General features: G+C 50.6%; 1 protein-coding gene and 1 non-coding gene across 3 annotated transcripts in view; both read left to right on the forward strand.

The window, feature by feature from the left end:
• Positions 1–11,638, forward strand: part of LOC144755281 (uncharacterized) — a 203,836-nt gene extending 192,198 nt beyond the window's left edge. For both annotated transcript variants that reach the window (XM_078644053.1, XM_078644052.1), the window contains exon 10: positions 10,610–11,638. In XM_078644053.1, coding sequence (XP_078500179.1) covers positions 10,610–11,250 — 641 coding nt within the window. In that variant the 3' untranslated portion in view covers positions 11,251–11,638. The remainder of the gene's footprint in view (positions 1–10,609) is intronic.
• LOC144756903 (U6 spliceosomal RNA) lies at positions 5,967–6,072 on the forward strand. The gene has a single exon (XR_013595391.1). It is a non-coding gene; the product is annotated as a U6 spliceosomal RNA (small nuclear RNA).
• Positions 11,639–13,097: the final 1,459 nt, after the last annotated feature.

Consider the following 13,097-nt stretch of genomic DNA (forward strand, 5'->3'; position numbering starts at 1 on the left):
GGAGTCTCCTGAAGGTCGGCAGTTCTGGTTTAGTCGCAGGTGGATGGGGAGGGTGTTCCATGTCTTGGCGGCGAGGTGGGAGATTGATCTGCCGCCGGTGGTCGTTCGGCGGATGCATGGGACGGTGGCGAGGGCGAGATCAGCAGAGCGAAGCTGGCAGTTCAGAGTGTAGAAGATGAGTCGTTTGTTGAGATATGCTGGTCTGGCGTTGGTGAGCGTGGGTGAAGAGCTTGAAGGTGATTCTCTTGTTGACCAGGAGCCAGTGCAGGTCTCTCAGGTGGGCGGTGATATGGCTGTGGCAAGGGATTCTAAGGATGATGCGTGCGGAGGTGTTTTGTATGCATTGGAGTCTTTTCTGGAGTTTGGCCGTGGTTCCTGCGTAGAGGGCGTTTCCGTAGTCCAGCCTGCTGCTGACGAGGGCTTGGGTGCCCGTCCTTCTGGTTTTGGTGGGGATCCATCTGTAGATCTTGCGGTGCATGCGGAGGGTGTTGAAGCAGGAGGAGGAGACAGCGTTGACTTGCTGGGTCATTGAGAGCGTTGAGTCCAGGATGAACCCCGGGTTGCGTGCGTGATTGATGGGTGTCAGGGCGGCTCCTAGCTAGTGTGGCTGGCCACCAGGAGTCATCCCATGCGGAGGGAGTGGAGCCGAGGATGAGGACCTCAGTCTTGTCAGAGTTCAGTTTCAAACGGCTGGTCATCATTCACTCTGCGACGGCCTTCATTCCCTCATGGAGGTTGGATTTGGCGATGGCCTGGTCCTTGGTGAGGGAGAGGGTCAGCTGGGTGTCGTCTGCGTACGAGATGATGTTGAGGTGGTGCGCTAAGACAATGTAGGTGAGTGGTGCCATGTAGATGTTGAAAAGGCTCGGGCTGAGGGATGATCCTTGGGTTACGCCGCAGGTGATCGTGGTGGCTTCGGATCGGAAAGGGGGAGGCGGACTCTCTGGGTTCTGCCGGTAAGGAAGGAGGTGATCCAGTTCAGGGTTTTGTCACGGACCCCTGCTTTGTGAAGGCGCGGGCGCAGGGTGGGGAGGCAGACGGTGTAGGAAAGGTCCAGGAGGATGAGGGGCACTGTTTTGCCGTTGTCCAGCAGGGTCCTGATGTAGTCCGTGGCAGCGATGAGGGTGGTTTTGGTGCTGTGATTACTGCGGAAACCCGTTTGGGAGGAGTCCAGGATGTTGTTCTTCTCTAGGAAGTGGGTCAGTTGTCTGTTGGCAGTTTTCTCAATGACGTTTGCCGGGAATGGGAGCAGGGAGATGGGACGAAAGTTCTTGAGGTCCTTTGGGTCCGCCTTGGGGTTTCTTGAGTAGGGCGTTGATCTTGGCGTGTTTCCAGCTCTCCGGGAAAGTGGCGATCTTGAAGGAGCTGTTGATGATCTTTCAGAGTGGAGGTGCGATGATGGCGCTTGCTTTGTTGAAGATGTAGTGGGGGCAGGGGTCAGAAGGTGAGCCGGAGTGGATGTTGTTAATGATTTTGGTGGTGTCTTCGTTGTTGGCGTTGTTCCAGGAGAGCAGGAGGTCGGTGTGTTTGGTGGGCGTTGAGTTGGGGGTGTCGGTTTCTGTTATCGGTGTCTGGGTGTCGAAGCTGTCGTGGATGTCTGTGATCTTGCGGTGGAAGGAGGTGGCCAGGTAGTTGCAGACTTCTTGCGACGGCATGATGTCATTGTGGCTGGAGCTGGGGGTGGCAAGTTCTTTCACGATGTTGAAGAGCTCTTTGCTGTTGTGTGCGTTGTTGTTGATGCATTCCTTGAAGGAGGTCCTTTTGGCGGATCAGATGAGTTGGTGGTGCTTGCGTCTGGTGTTTTTGAGGGCTGCGTGGTTGTCTGATGTCTGGTCTCGGCACCACTGCTTCTCGAATCTTCAGCATGTTTGCTTGGAAGTCTGGAGTTCGGCGGTGAACCAGATGGCTCTCCTGTTGGTGCGCCTGTTAGAGGGTTTCCTGATCGGGGCAAGGGTGTTGGCGCAGTCATTGGTCCATTGTCTGAAGTTGTGGGCAGCTGCATTGGTGTCAGAGGGCTCGGATGGGGTCTCGGGCGAGGGTGGTGAGGAGCTGGTCTTTGGTGACTTTGTTCCAGCTGCGGTGTGGGATTTGTTACGGTTGGTTGTGCGCGGTGTGTTTCTCGAAGGAGAAGTGGATGCAGTGGTGGTCGGTCCAGTGGAGTTCGGTGGTATGGTAGAAGGTGACATGGTTGCTGGCGGAGAAGATGGGGTCGGGCATGTGTCTGGCAGAGTGGGTGGGTGTCAGGATGAGCTGTTTGAGTCCGAGGTTGGCGATCAGGGTTGTGGAGTTGCTGTTGTTGGCGTTCTCGAGGTGGAAGTTCAGGTCTCCAAGGAGGATGTAGTCTGTGGGGTCGAGGGCATGCGTGCTGATGAGGTCGGCGATGGAGTCGCTGAACTGTTGTCGGGGTCCCAGGGGTCTGTAGACAAGGGTTCCTCTGAGGGTGGTGTTGTGATCAACGTGGATCTGAAAGTGTAGGTGTTCGGCTATGCTGAGGGAGTCTTTGGTGTTGGTCGAAATTCTGATGGTCTTCCTGTGGATGATGGCGATTCCTCCTCCTGGTTTGTTGTTTCGGTCCCTGTGGGTGATCTTGTAGCCGTCCGGGATGGCTATGGTTATGTCGGGCGCCGAGGAGGCGTTCATCCAGGTCTCTGTCAGGAAGGCGACGTCCGGGGGGATGAATCGGGAAGGTCCAAGAGTTCGACAGCATGCTTGTGGACTGAGCGGGTGTTGAGTAGTATGCATCTGAGATTGTTGTGGCCTGCTTTGGTGGAGTGGGCAGGACTTGTAGGTGTGTGCTGGCTAGTGTAGCTGCAGTTTCGGCAGTTGAAAGGTCCGTGAGTGAGCTTCGAGGTGGCCTTGAAGCAGTTGGCGGGTCAGCCGACGTTGAGTGCTTGGAGGGTGTTGCCGTTCTAGCAGTGTTGGGTGTTGTGGTGCTCGCAGGGGCCAGTGTGCCTGGCGCTAGGTGCGGATGAGGGGCGGACGGGCACAGACGGTCTTGCATTAGACGCCCCATTGGCGTGGCACGACCGCGCAGCCGTCGCCATATGACTTTGAGGGGGGCAGGAGCAAAGGTAGGGAGGTGAGAGCGGGCCGGATCGGGAGGCGGGGCCACAGGGGCAGCAGCGGTGGGAAAACCAACCAAGCACACAGGGAGGCTAAAAGAAACAAGAATCCAACTAACACTAAAGCGAAACAGGAAAATACAAATAAACAAAGTACAGTCACAGAATACATGCACACCAGGGCAACGGCAACGAGTCGCCATATGAAGTTGAGGGGGGCGGGAGCAGAGGTAGGGGGGTGGGAGCGGGCCGTATTGGGAGGCGGGGCCACAGGCAGCAGCGGTGGGAAAAACAACCAAGCACACAGGGAGGCTAAAAGAAACAAGAATCACACTAACACTAAAGAGAAACAGGAAAATACAAATAAACAAAGTACAGGCACAGAATACAGACACACCAGGGCAACGGCAACGATGAGGGACAGGAGGGGCCTCTAGCAGACAAACGGGCGAACTGCAGCGGTGGAGCAGCGGCGCAGGGACGGACTGCTGGCTTGAACCCGAAACAAAGGGCACAGAGCTGGAGGCTGTGGACGGGCAGACAGGTGGAGCTGCTGAGGAGAGTGCTGACCTTGAACCAGTGGTCAAGAAGTCACACGCCTTCTCCCGCAGCGGTTGCCATATGAAGGGGAGGGAGGCGGGAGCAGAGGTAGGGGGACGGCAGCAGGCCGGGTCGCGGGTCCGGGCCGCAGGGGCAGCAGCGGCAGGAAAAACAACGCAAGCACACAGGGAGGCTAAAAGAAACAAGAATCACACTAACACTAAAGTGAAACAGGAAAATACAAATAAACAAAGTACAGGCACAGAATACAGGCACACAAGGGCAATGGCAACGATGAGGGACGAGGGGCTCTAGCAGACAAACGGGCGAACTGCAGTGGTGGAGCATCGGCGCAGGGATGGGCTGCTGGTTTGAACCCTGAACGGAGGGCATAGAGCTGGAGGCTGGAGACCGGCAGACACGTGGAGCTGCTGGGGAGAGTGCTGGCCTTGAACCAGTGGTCAAGGAGTATGGATCAGTGCAGCAGCAGCAATCGTTGGGGCATCCAGGGTCGAGGGTGCATAGCTCGGCATGGTGTAGCCCTGGGGGGGTTGAAGGACCAGGGGTCATGGCGCTGAGCACAGTCCAGGCTAGGACGGGTTTGCCTTTGGCACACCTCTGGCGGCTTTGTGCGACCTCCATTAAATAGGTGCTGGAAGAGGGGAGGAGTGCGGGCGGGATTTTCTATGGCAGAAAGAAGAGGTGGGAAGATGCGCAGGAGAGCAGTTAGTGGGTGGAAGGAGGGGAAGCAGGTAAACGGCGGAAGGGGCCGAAGGGTAAGAAGGGGGAAAATATGTTGAGCACAAACAGGTAACAATACAGAGGCAAGAGAGTGAAAAAGGGCAAAGCAACCAAGCACAAGGAGACAGACCAAAAAAAAATGACAAAAAAGGAAGTGAATGAGCAAGCGAAAAGGGTAATGAGTAAAAGAGTGAAAAAAGTCAAAGCAGCCAGACACGAGGTAACAGAGCAAGATGATGACATAAACTGTGGGAAAATAAAGCAAAAGGATGGGAAACACAAGAAGTGATTGAGAGAGAGGAAATGGCATTGATTGAGAGAGAGAGAAAGGGAAAAAAAGACACAGAAGTGCTGAGAACAAGGATGTGAGTGTGAAAAAGAAGGAGAAAGTGAAAAAGCAGAGGAGGAGAGAGGAGATCGCGGGCAAGAGCAGCGGTTGCTGATGTAGTGGAGAGCAGGGTCTGAAAGGGCCTTCATTGATTGGTTAAAGGTCCAGTCCAGGTAGGTGGGAAGCCTGAGACCTGATCAGGCGGCGGATGGGGGGCCACCACCCCTTCAGCCTGCCTCCGTTCAGCCTAAAACCTATTAGCATTTTTGAGATATTGGAGACATGAAAGCTCTTCATAACATTCTGAGGATGGCCCATCTTTTTGAGTAACGCCATTGTCTGCAGAACTATGCAGTGATATGTAATGTAATTTATAAAGAGACGCACATTAAAGACTGGTATAAAAGCATTAAGAAGAATAGTTAACAAATGGACAAATGTGTAGGTGTGTCCTGACTGAATATTCACAACCAAAGCTTTCGTATGAGTGAAATGACTTATCCAAGCACATGCATTGTTACTTAAAATAAATACAAACAAACACAATTATAAAATGTAATGAAACCAAGTTAACGTGTTTTGGAATGTAGTGGTAAGACAGCCACAGTGGTGCAAGGTTTTATTGATTTTTCACTCTGAGAATCTCTCCCTTAGTTGTACTACTACGTAGGAGTGAAAAAGGTGCATTCTGCAAATCGAGCCTGGAGTCATTACCCCCTCATGGGTCCTCCCCGTCCCAGTCCTTACCACGTGAGGCAGTCCTGCCTCCACCCAGCCAATCAAAACGCCAGAATCCAAAGGTCGAAGGTGACATAAGCCCCTCCCACCCACCGCCATGCCTGTTTTTTTCTGCTCCGACGGCTGTCGGAACGCTGGTGCTCCCGGTTCCTGCCTTTGTTCGTGTTTCCTTCTGGATGGTTTGGCGGTGCCGTGAGTGTTTCTTTTGCATTTTTAAATGCTTCTGTTTATGGTCTTTTCATGTTTTTACCGGCGTGGCCGCTCCGGTCCTCCGGCCGGCCACGCTCCTGTTCTGGGGTCAGGATGCTCCCCGTTCATGTGCTGGGCTGGGGCGGGGAGCCCTCCTGGTGTTCTGGCCCCAGGTCGTTCCAGCGCTGGTGCTTTAGTGCAGCGTCCGGCCCCTGCAGCCATGTTCTTCATATGTGGCTGTGGGTGGAGACTGCAGGGCTGCCCTTTTTTATTTAATTTCTGATCTCACATACGTGATTACTGTTTGGGGCAGTGTTTCCTGGAGGTTGCTGGGCACTTCCTTTATTGGTGTGTTGGGTGTTTTCCTGGTGCTCGCTTCGGCAGCACTTATACTATACTTGGAACATTACAGGGAAGATTGGCTTGCCCCTGCGCATGGATGACATGCAATATCGTGAGGCGTTCCATTTATGGGGTTTACTCCTTTGCTCGCCATATTTGAGGGGACTTCCTCTCCGGTGCATCCACGGAGCTGTTGCTCATTGGTATGTCATCTGCCTCTGGTGTCACAGGCTATCATGTGCTGAGGGTTCAAGTCCTGCCGATGCTGTCAATGTGGCTTGGGATGTTCATTTTCGTGCTGTGCTTTGGAAATTTGCATTCTCTTTGTCCACGTAGCGTCTTTTGCAGTTTTTCTTGAACTGTTTTGCGCTGTCTGCGCTGCTGGTGCATGCGGCTTTGCCATCTTCTATTGTTGGTGGGATCGTGGACATTTTTCCCTGTTGGGGTATACTTTCGGGGATGGACTTTCTCCCTGATTCATTTGCTCCGGCGGGGTTTATTCCCGTTTTTTACCGGCCATTTCGTGCTGTCCGGTTGGCTGTACTGGCTGCGGTGTGACTTGGCATTGCCATGCAGGGTGTTCCTCTCTTTCTGGGGACACGATTTCGCCTGGCGGTCTTTGTCACCTGGTATCCTCCATTTTTCTTCTTTATTGCACCTTCTCCCTCTGTCTTCGGAGGCTTCTTCCCTGGAGGTCCAGGTTGGGCGGTTGGTGGATTCCGCTCTCATGAGTTCGTATGCTGCTTCTCCTTTTTGGGGTGTATGCTTGCTCTTTTTCGGTCTGTGCTTCGCAGGTTCTTTTCTTGGGGGTCCCTCCTTCCAGTCCCGGTTGGTTGGGCCTTGTCCTCGGCTACCGGGGCGGCGGGGGCTTGTGAGATTTCTCTCTGGCCTGCGTTTTTGTGCTTTGCCATTCCCCTGGTGCCTTGGTCCTATGCCTGCATTTTTTGCACTTCGTTTGGTTCCCTGCCTCTGCGGCGCCTGCTGCTGCCCCTGAGTGTCTGTCGGATATGTTGTGCCCAGGAAGAGTCTCCGTGGCCTGGTGGTTGCTTCTCTTCCTCTTCAGGCTATGTGTTCCGCTCCTGGTGTTGACCTGCTTGTGGGTCGCCTATCCCCTTTTCGGCTGTTTTCACGGTCGCTTCATTGTCCGTTGGCACTGTGGTGCGTTCTGCCGTCTTCTTTGGCGTCGGCCTATTTTTTGTCGCTACGCTCTGTGGTGCTGGTTTCGGTGACGGTGTGGGGCCGGGGGTCCTCTTTCTCTCTGTTCCTGGTCCTGGCTCCCGTTGGTCTTTCTGTTCGGTTCTGCCTCCCGGGGCTTTGGTCGGGTTGGTGCGGCTGTGTCCCTTTCGGTTGTGCCCCTTGCGGCCCGGTTTTACCCTCTTCTTGGTGGGTGATTTTGGCTTCCCTAGGTGTGGGAGTCGCCTGTTTTTCTCGTTCCCCTCCATCCGGCTGCTCAGAGGTTTGCGGTGGTTGAGTTCCGTTTCCTGTTTTCAGGTGTTTCCTTTCGGTCTCTCTCATGCTTCTCTGGTTTTTTCCACGGCGCTGGCTCCTGCTGTGGGGGTTTGCTGGCCTGGTTCCGGTTTCTGGGGTCGTATAGGGTCTGGCCGTTCCTCATCTGGTTCCTGTTCGGGGGCTTCAGTTCCTCGGGACCGGTTTGACGCTTTGCTGGGGGCTGTTTCTCAGTGCTCGCTTCAGCGGCTCATGTGCTTTCTGTTGAGCGTTACTGGTGGGGGTTGTCGTGGCCCCTGCGCTAGGGTGACACGCATTTCGTGAGGCGTTCCGTATTTCCGGATCTGTTCTCTGTCCTGTTGGATCTTCTGCGGGTCCTACTGGGTCTCCCTCCTGCCCTGGCTCGGGGTTGGTTTTGTGTCCGGCGGATGGTGGTTGCCTCCTCTGCTGTGGTTCCTTGGGCTCTTGTGCACCTCGTGTCCTTGGTGTTTCTTCTGTTGACTCGTTGGGTCCTTTTTCTTGCAGGTTACGGGGCTCTGGTTCCTCTCTCCCCTGGTCTGGTGGCTTTGCTCTCCCGACCTGGTGTGGGGGGTGCATTTCTGCTTCCCTCTCTCCTCTTGTTGTCCTTGGATGCCTGTCCCTGGGTTGGGGACCCCGTTGGGGTCCTTGGTGGCCGGCTTGTCTGTTGTTCGGGCTGGCGCTCCGGGGGCTTGTTGTTTTTTGGGCCTTCTTGGGGGGTCCCGGTACGTGTCTCTGTTCCTGCGAGCTTCCCTGTCTTGTGTCTGGGCGGCGACTTCTCTGTTGTCTTTCGGAGGGACTTGAGAGGCATCCCTGTTACGGGGGTTGTTTTCTTTATTGGGTTGGTACTCTGGTTGTGCCTTCTGTTGGTGGCTTGGGCCGCTTCCTGCCGTCCTCTGTTTGGTGCTGTCTGGTGCTCGTTTCGACAGGACATGTCCTTTTGTTGGGACATTGCGTGGGTGCTTGGGACTGTGCGCTGGTGCTTGGAATGGCCCTGCACTGGGATGTCTTGCTGCTTCGTGTAGCATTCCCTCTGTCTGTTCCTCTGTTCCGGGTCCTTTTGTCTTTGGTTTGGGACTCTTGGTTTGGTCATTTTTGCTTCCCCTCCTGTTGCTCTTCTCCCCCGGTTTTTGTTCCGGGGTGGTGTGTCCTCGGGGGTTGCTCTCTCGTTTCCTTGGCCTTCGGGTTTTCTGTATACCTTCCCTCCCGTTTTTCTCCTCCCGGGCGTTCTGCGGAGGTTTGGGGGGTGTCGGTGTTGTTGGGTTGGCCTGGCTGTTTTTGGTTTCCGCTCCTGCTGTTGCTGGTGGGAGTCGGATTCGGCCAGCCTCCCTTGCCTCCGGCTCTGCTTCTGGGTCCGCAGCTGTCTTTGCCCTGTCTTTGGCACTTGCTTCTGACTGCCTGTCTCTTGAGCGGCTGTCTTTAGCGTATTTGGGCTGTTCTTCTGTGGTGGCCTGTGGCATGTGTTGGTCGCGTTGGCCTTCCGCTCTTTGGAGCTGTGATGCACTTTGGGGCTCTTTTGTTTCCTGGTGCTCTTTTCTTGGTCGGAATCCGTGCTGGGGTTCCTGTTTCTGTGCTGGTTTCTCCAGCTTGGGTTTGTTGTTGGGATTTTTCCCCTTCCGCTTTGTCTGCTCGTTGACGGCGGTTTGTGCTTGTCGGGGCCTTGGGGCTTCTTCGGTGGTTGTTGCCCTTTGGTGAGTCGGCTTCTTCGGAGCTTTTGCTTCGTTGTCCGGGCTCTCCTGTGCTTGTTTCTTCTTTGGGCCTTGCCTGCTGTTTTGCATGGTCTGCGGTTGCCCCTTTCATGTCCTTGTTAGTGGCGGACTTGTTGTGGTTGTCCACTGCGGTGGCTTTTTTGCTGGCCTTCTCTTCCGCTTGTCGGTTGGGTGGGTTGGGTGCCTTGCTCGTTTTGTTTCCTTCTTTGCAGTTTCTGCAGGTTTGAGTTGTTTTGCGGCTTAGATCGGGCTTTTCTGCCTGTTTCTTCGTGTTTCCTTTTGCGGCTGGAGGTGTTGCTTCCTGTTTTGCCTGCTGTGGGGGTTTCTCCTGTTCCCCTTCTTTGGGTGTTCGCGGGGCTCTTCTGTTTTGCCTCCTCTGTTCGCTACAGTCTCGGGTTTCTCCTGCCCTGTTTGTCTCCTGTGGGTTCTATGTCTGCTTCCTGTGCTGATGCGGCGGGGTCTCTATCCTGGTGCTTTGTGGGGCGGCCTTTTGGCGGTCCCGTCACACTTTTGTGCGACATTCTCGGCTTGATGTTTTTCTTGCCTCTTCTGACGATTTCTGTTGGCGTCTTGTACGCTGCTGTTCGTTGATGCTTTGTTGTTTAAAGTTTTGTACTTTAGCATGGATCCCTGGTGTCCTGCATTTTTTCTTCTTGGTTCTCTGCTTGTGAGTTCCTCACGTGGTAAGGACTGGGACGGGGAGGACCCATGAGGGGGTAATGTCTTATTACTTACCGGTAATCTTCCTTACCTCGATTAGGGTCCTCCCCGTCCCAGTCCTCTTCCCTCCCTCCCTCCCGCTGTGTTTGTGTCTGAGTCTTGTTGATAACAGGCATGGCGGTGGGTGGGAGGGGCTTATGTCACCTTCGACCTTTGGATTCTGGCGTTTTGATTGGCTGGGTGGAGGCAGGACTGCCTCACGTGGTAAGGATTGGGACGGGGAGGACCCTAATCGGGGTAATGAAGATTACCGGTAAGTAATAAGACATTACCCCCTCACACCATTAGAGTCTGCTTCAAATGCACCATCTGAGTGTGCAGTAGTGTCTGGACATTTAATGGTAACACCCACTGTCTGAACTGTGTCAGTATGTATTGGATTTTATCCTTGACATAGTTGGTATTATTCTAAGTGTTTATCACTGGCTTTTCATTTGTACCAGTTCTTTTCACCACTTCTTGGTCTTATTCGATAGCTTTTAATTTGATGAATGGCTTTACACTGAGGTACTAATGCATCTCTAATTATGTGGATGCTTAATTTCTGAATTTTGTAACTGCTACCAAACTGCTTTGCACTAGTCTAAAACAGACAAATTCCGCCTTGTAGAGTGTTCAGGCTGTGTAACTCACCAGGCCTCATGACTAAGTCAGGATGTTATTGTGTTCTACCAGGTTGGTCTTTCTAGAGCAGAGGGCCTGATAATATAAACAGGGCTTTTATATTCTTTCTTTTACGTGTCAAAAATGTAATACATTTACTTTTAATCCACTAGGCAAAGAAAGCAGGAACAGGAAAATAACACCGGGTTCCTCAGTAGCAGACACTAAAATAAGAAGAGAAGGGAACGTTTTGCACGAGGCAACTCAAGGAAAGTTTCACAGAAGCATCGTGGAAAGAACACGTTCCAGAAGTCACTTGTGGTTAAGAGGCAATCGTGACCTGGCAAGCGGGAAAACCGCTCACTGCCAGAATGTTTCCATGCGTCCAAAACACTCCCTATTCCAACAAAGTACCTCCAGCATTCAGGGCTCGAACGAATACAACGCTTTTGAGAGAAATTTGTGGCATGAAAATCTTCTCACTCATCAGCCAAATGCCCGTATGAATTACAGGCCTTATGCATGTCTTCACTGTGGGAAATTCTTCAAAACAAGGTCTGAGCTTACAAGACACCACAGAACCCATTCGGGAGAGCGACCTTATCACTGCATGGTGTGTGGGCATAATTTCAGTCTGAGGCACCATCTTATTCGACACCAAAGAACTCACACGGGGGAGAGACCTTATCAATGTATGGAGTGCAAGAAACGGTTCAGTTTTCAACAAAACCTCAGCAGGCACCAGAGAACGCATCTGGTAACGTTTCAAACTACTCCTCTTCAGAACATTATCACTGCAAGGAACCCAACATGACGAATTAACCTACAAACCAACCATCTAATGTCTTAATGTGAAAAATCTGTGGTCACAAGAAATGACTTGTTTCACTCCGAGGGACGTCCGCAGACAGAGTGAATTGAATCATTGTCATTGCATGTATGCAAAAATGTAACCTCGACTGAAAACACCAATCTTTCACAAAATAGTCATGATAGTCGTAGCATCCCTAAGGGGATATCATCACTAAAAAGAAAACTTGCACTAAAAATAGGGATGAAGTTATATCTTAGAATTCTGAGGCTCTATCTTGATGTTTGAAATTGTTATGAAAAATGTGCATAAAATAACATGGGATCGGTAGTTTTTTTAATAAGGAAGCGCAACATTCGGCCTTATTTAGAATATAAGCACTCTGAACTCATTGATTCTGTCCTGTGTCCTGTTCTGTTGTATGCACAAATTAATGGTATATTTGATACTGTTTTTGAATGTATCGAGCTATTCAAATGTAAGTTACACTACTGCTTAATGTACACGTGAAACTTTACTCCTACACTTTGGAGTAGCTGTACTAGTTTTGGCTATTCACAGGATCCGAGTGGAAAGTTACTTCAAAGTGTGGACTTACACCTTTCTAACTCCTAACAAAGGTGGTGGAGTCACATTTCTGAGTGTTAGTTACCACTAAAAAAACATAGTAAGTCCAGCATCACACTTGTCCAGGCACTGGTACTGCAACAACCCCCCCCCCCCCCCCCCCCCCCCGTCCCCACCAATTAGAAAATGGAGGTAGGTATTTAAATGTAAAATCCATAGAAATAATTTAATTAAAATTATTTAGAATAGTTAAAACCATCAATACATGTAACTGATTGTTAAAAAATAAATATAAATAGTACATATTTGTAATTTAATTCTACAATAAGTTACTATTTACAAATTAAAATGAATGCAATAAATGTTATTAAAATAATGAAATTACTTTTATACATAATTTTTAATGAATATTAATGCATATTTCGTTTGCTTTAGGTTGGAATTTATTTTTAATTTAAACGTGAAAAAAATAATTATAATATAATGAAATATAGTTAAAATAATCAAATTTGTGTTTTTTCGTTATTTCCTCAGTTTAAATAAATATACAAAATTATTTTACATTAATATTTAAAATAAAATATTTTTACAAACATTTTCCAAGTTAAATAATCTTTTTTTTACTTTTGCCTATATTTTACCACAGGGACTCTCTGCAGTTGTGGCGTTTACTTTTGGTGTTATTTTGAGTCAGTCACCTTACATCCCATTATTTTCTGTTGGAGGGTGTTTCAGTACCATTGATTGGCCATGTGTGGTGCTGGACTTACTTCAGCTCTGAGTTGGAGTAATTTACTATTGTTTTGGGTCTATTTTCCGCTTTAGTAACTTTGGAAGTGCAGTTTGTATAGCAATGGGCTTACTCTTTTGTGAGTGGGTACAATCCCTCCTTCAACCCCTTGGTGACCCTCCTTTAACCTCTCCTTTTTCTTTACTAAACCCTTCCCCTTCAGTAGTATTTCTCATTTCCATACCAATCCCTCTGCCACTCCCTCATTTACTTCTAAAATGTACACTTACGTGTGCAGAGAATCTGCAATTGTGGCGTTGTCCCCGCACAGAAAAAAATAAGAGGAGCAGAGGATTAAGCTCTGCATCTAGGTTTGTGAATAGCATTTTACTAGTTTGTTTTAAAGACAATTGTAGCACTCCAAAATGCACTTTAAAATTCAGTTTGTGAATAGGCTCCAAAGTGTTTATCTTTCTACCATACCAACCTACATCCCTAGCATTTTGTGACTGTGAGCTTAAAAGGCTTGATTCTAAGCACTATATCATCAAAT

The sequence above is a fragment of the Lissotriton helveticus genome, chromosome 5_1 (assembly GCF_964261635.1).
Source record: "Lissotriton helveticus chromosome 5_1, aLisHel1.1, whole genome shotgun sequence".
Taxonomy (NCBI): Eukaryota; Metazoa; Chordata; class Amphibia; order Caudata; family Salamandridae; genus Lissotriton; species Lissotriton helveticus.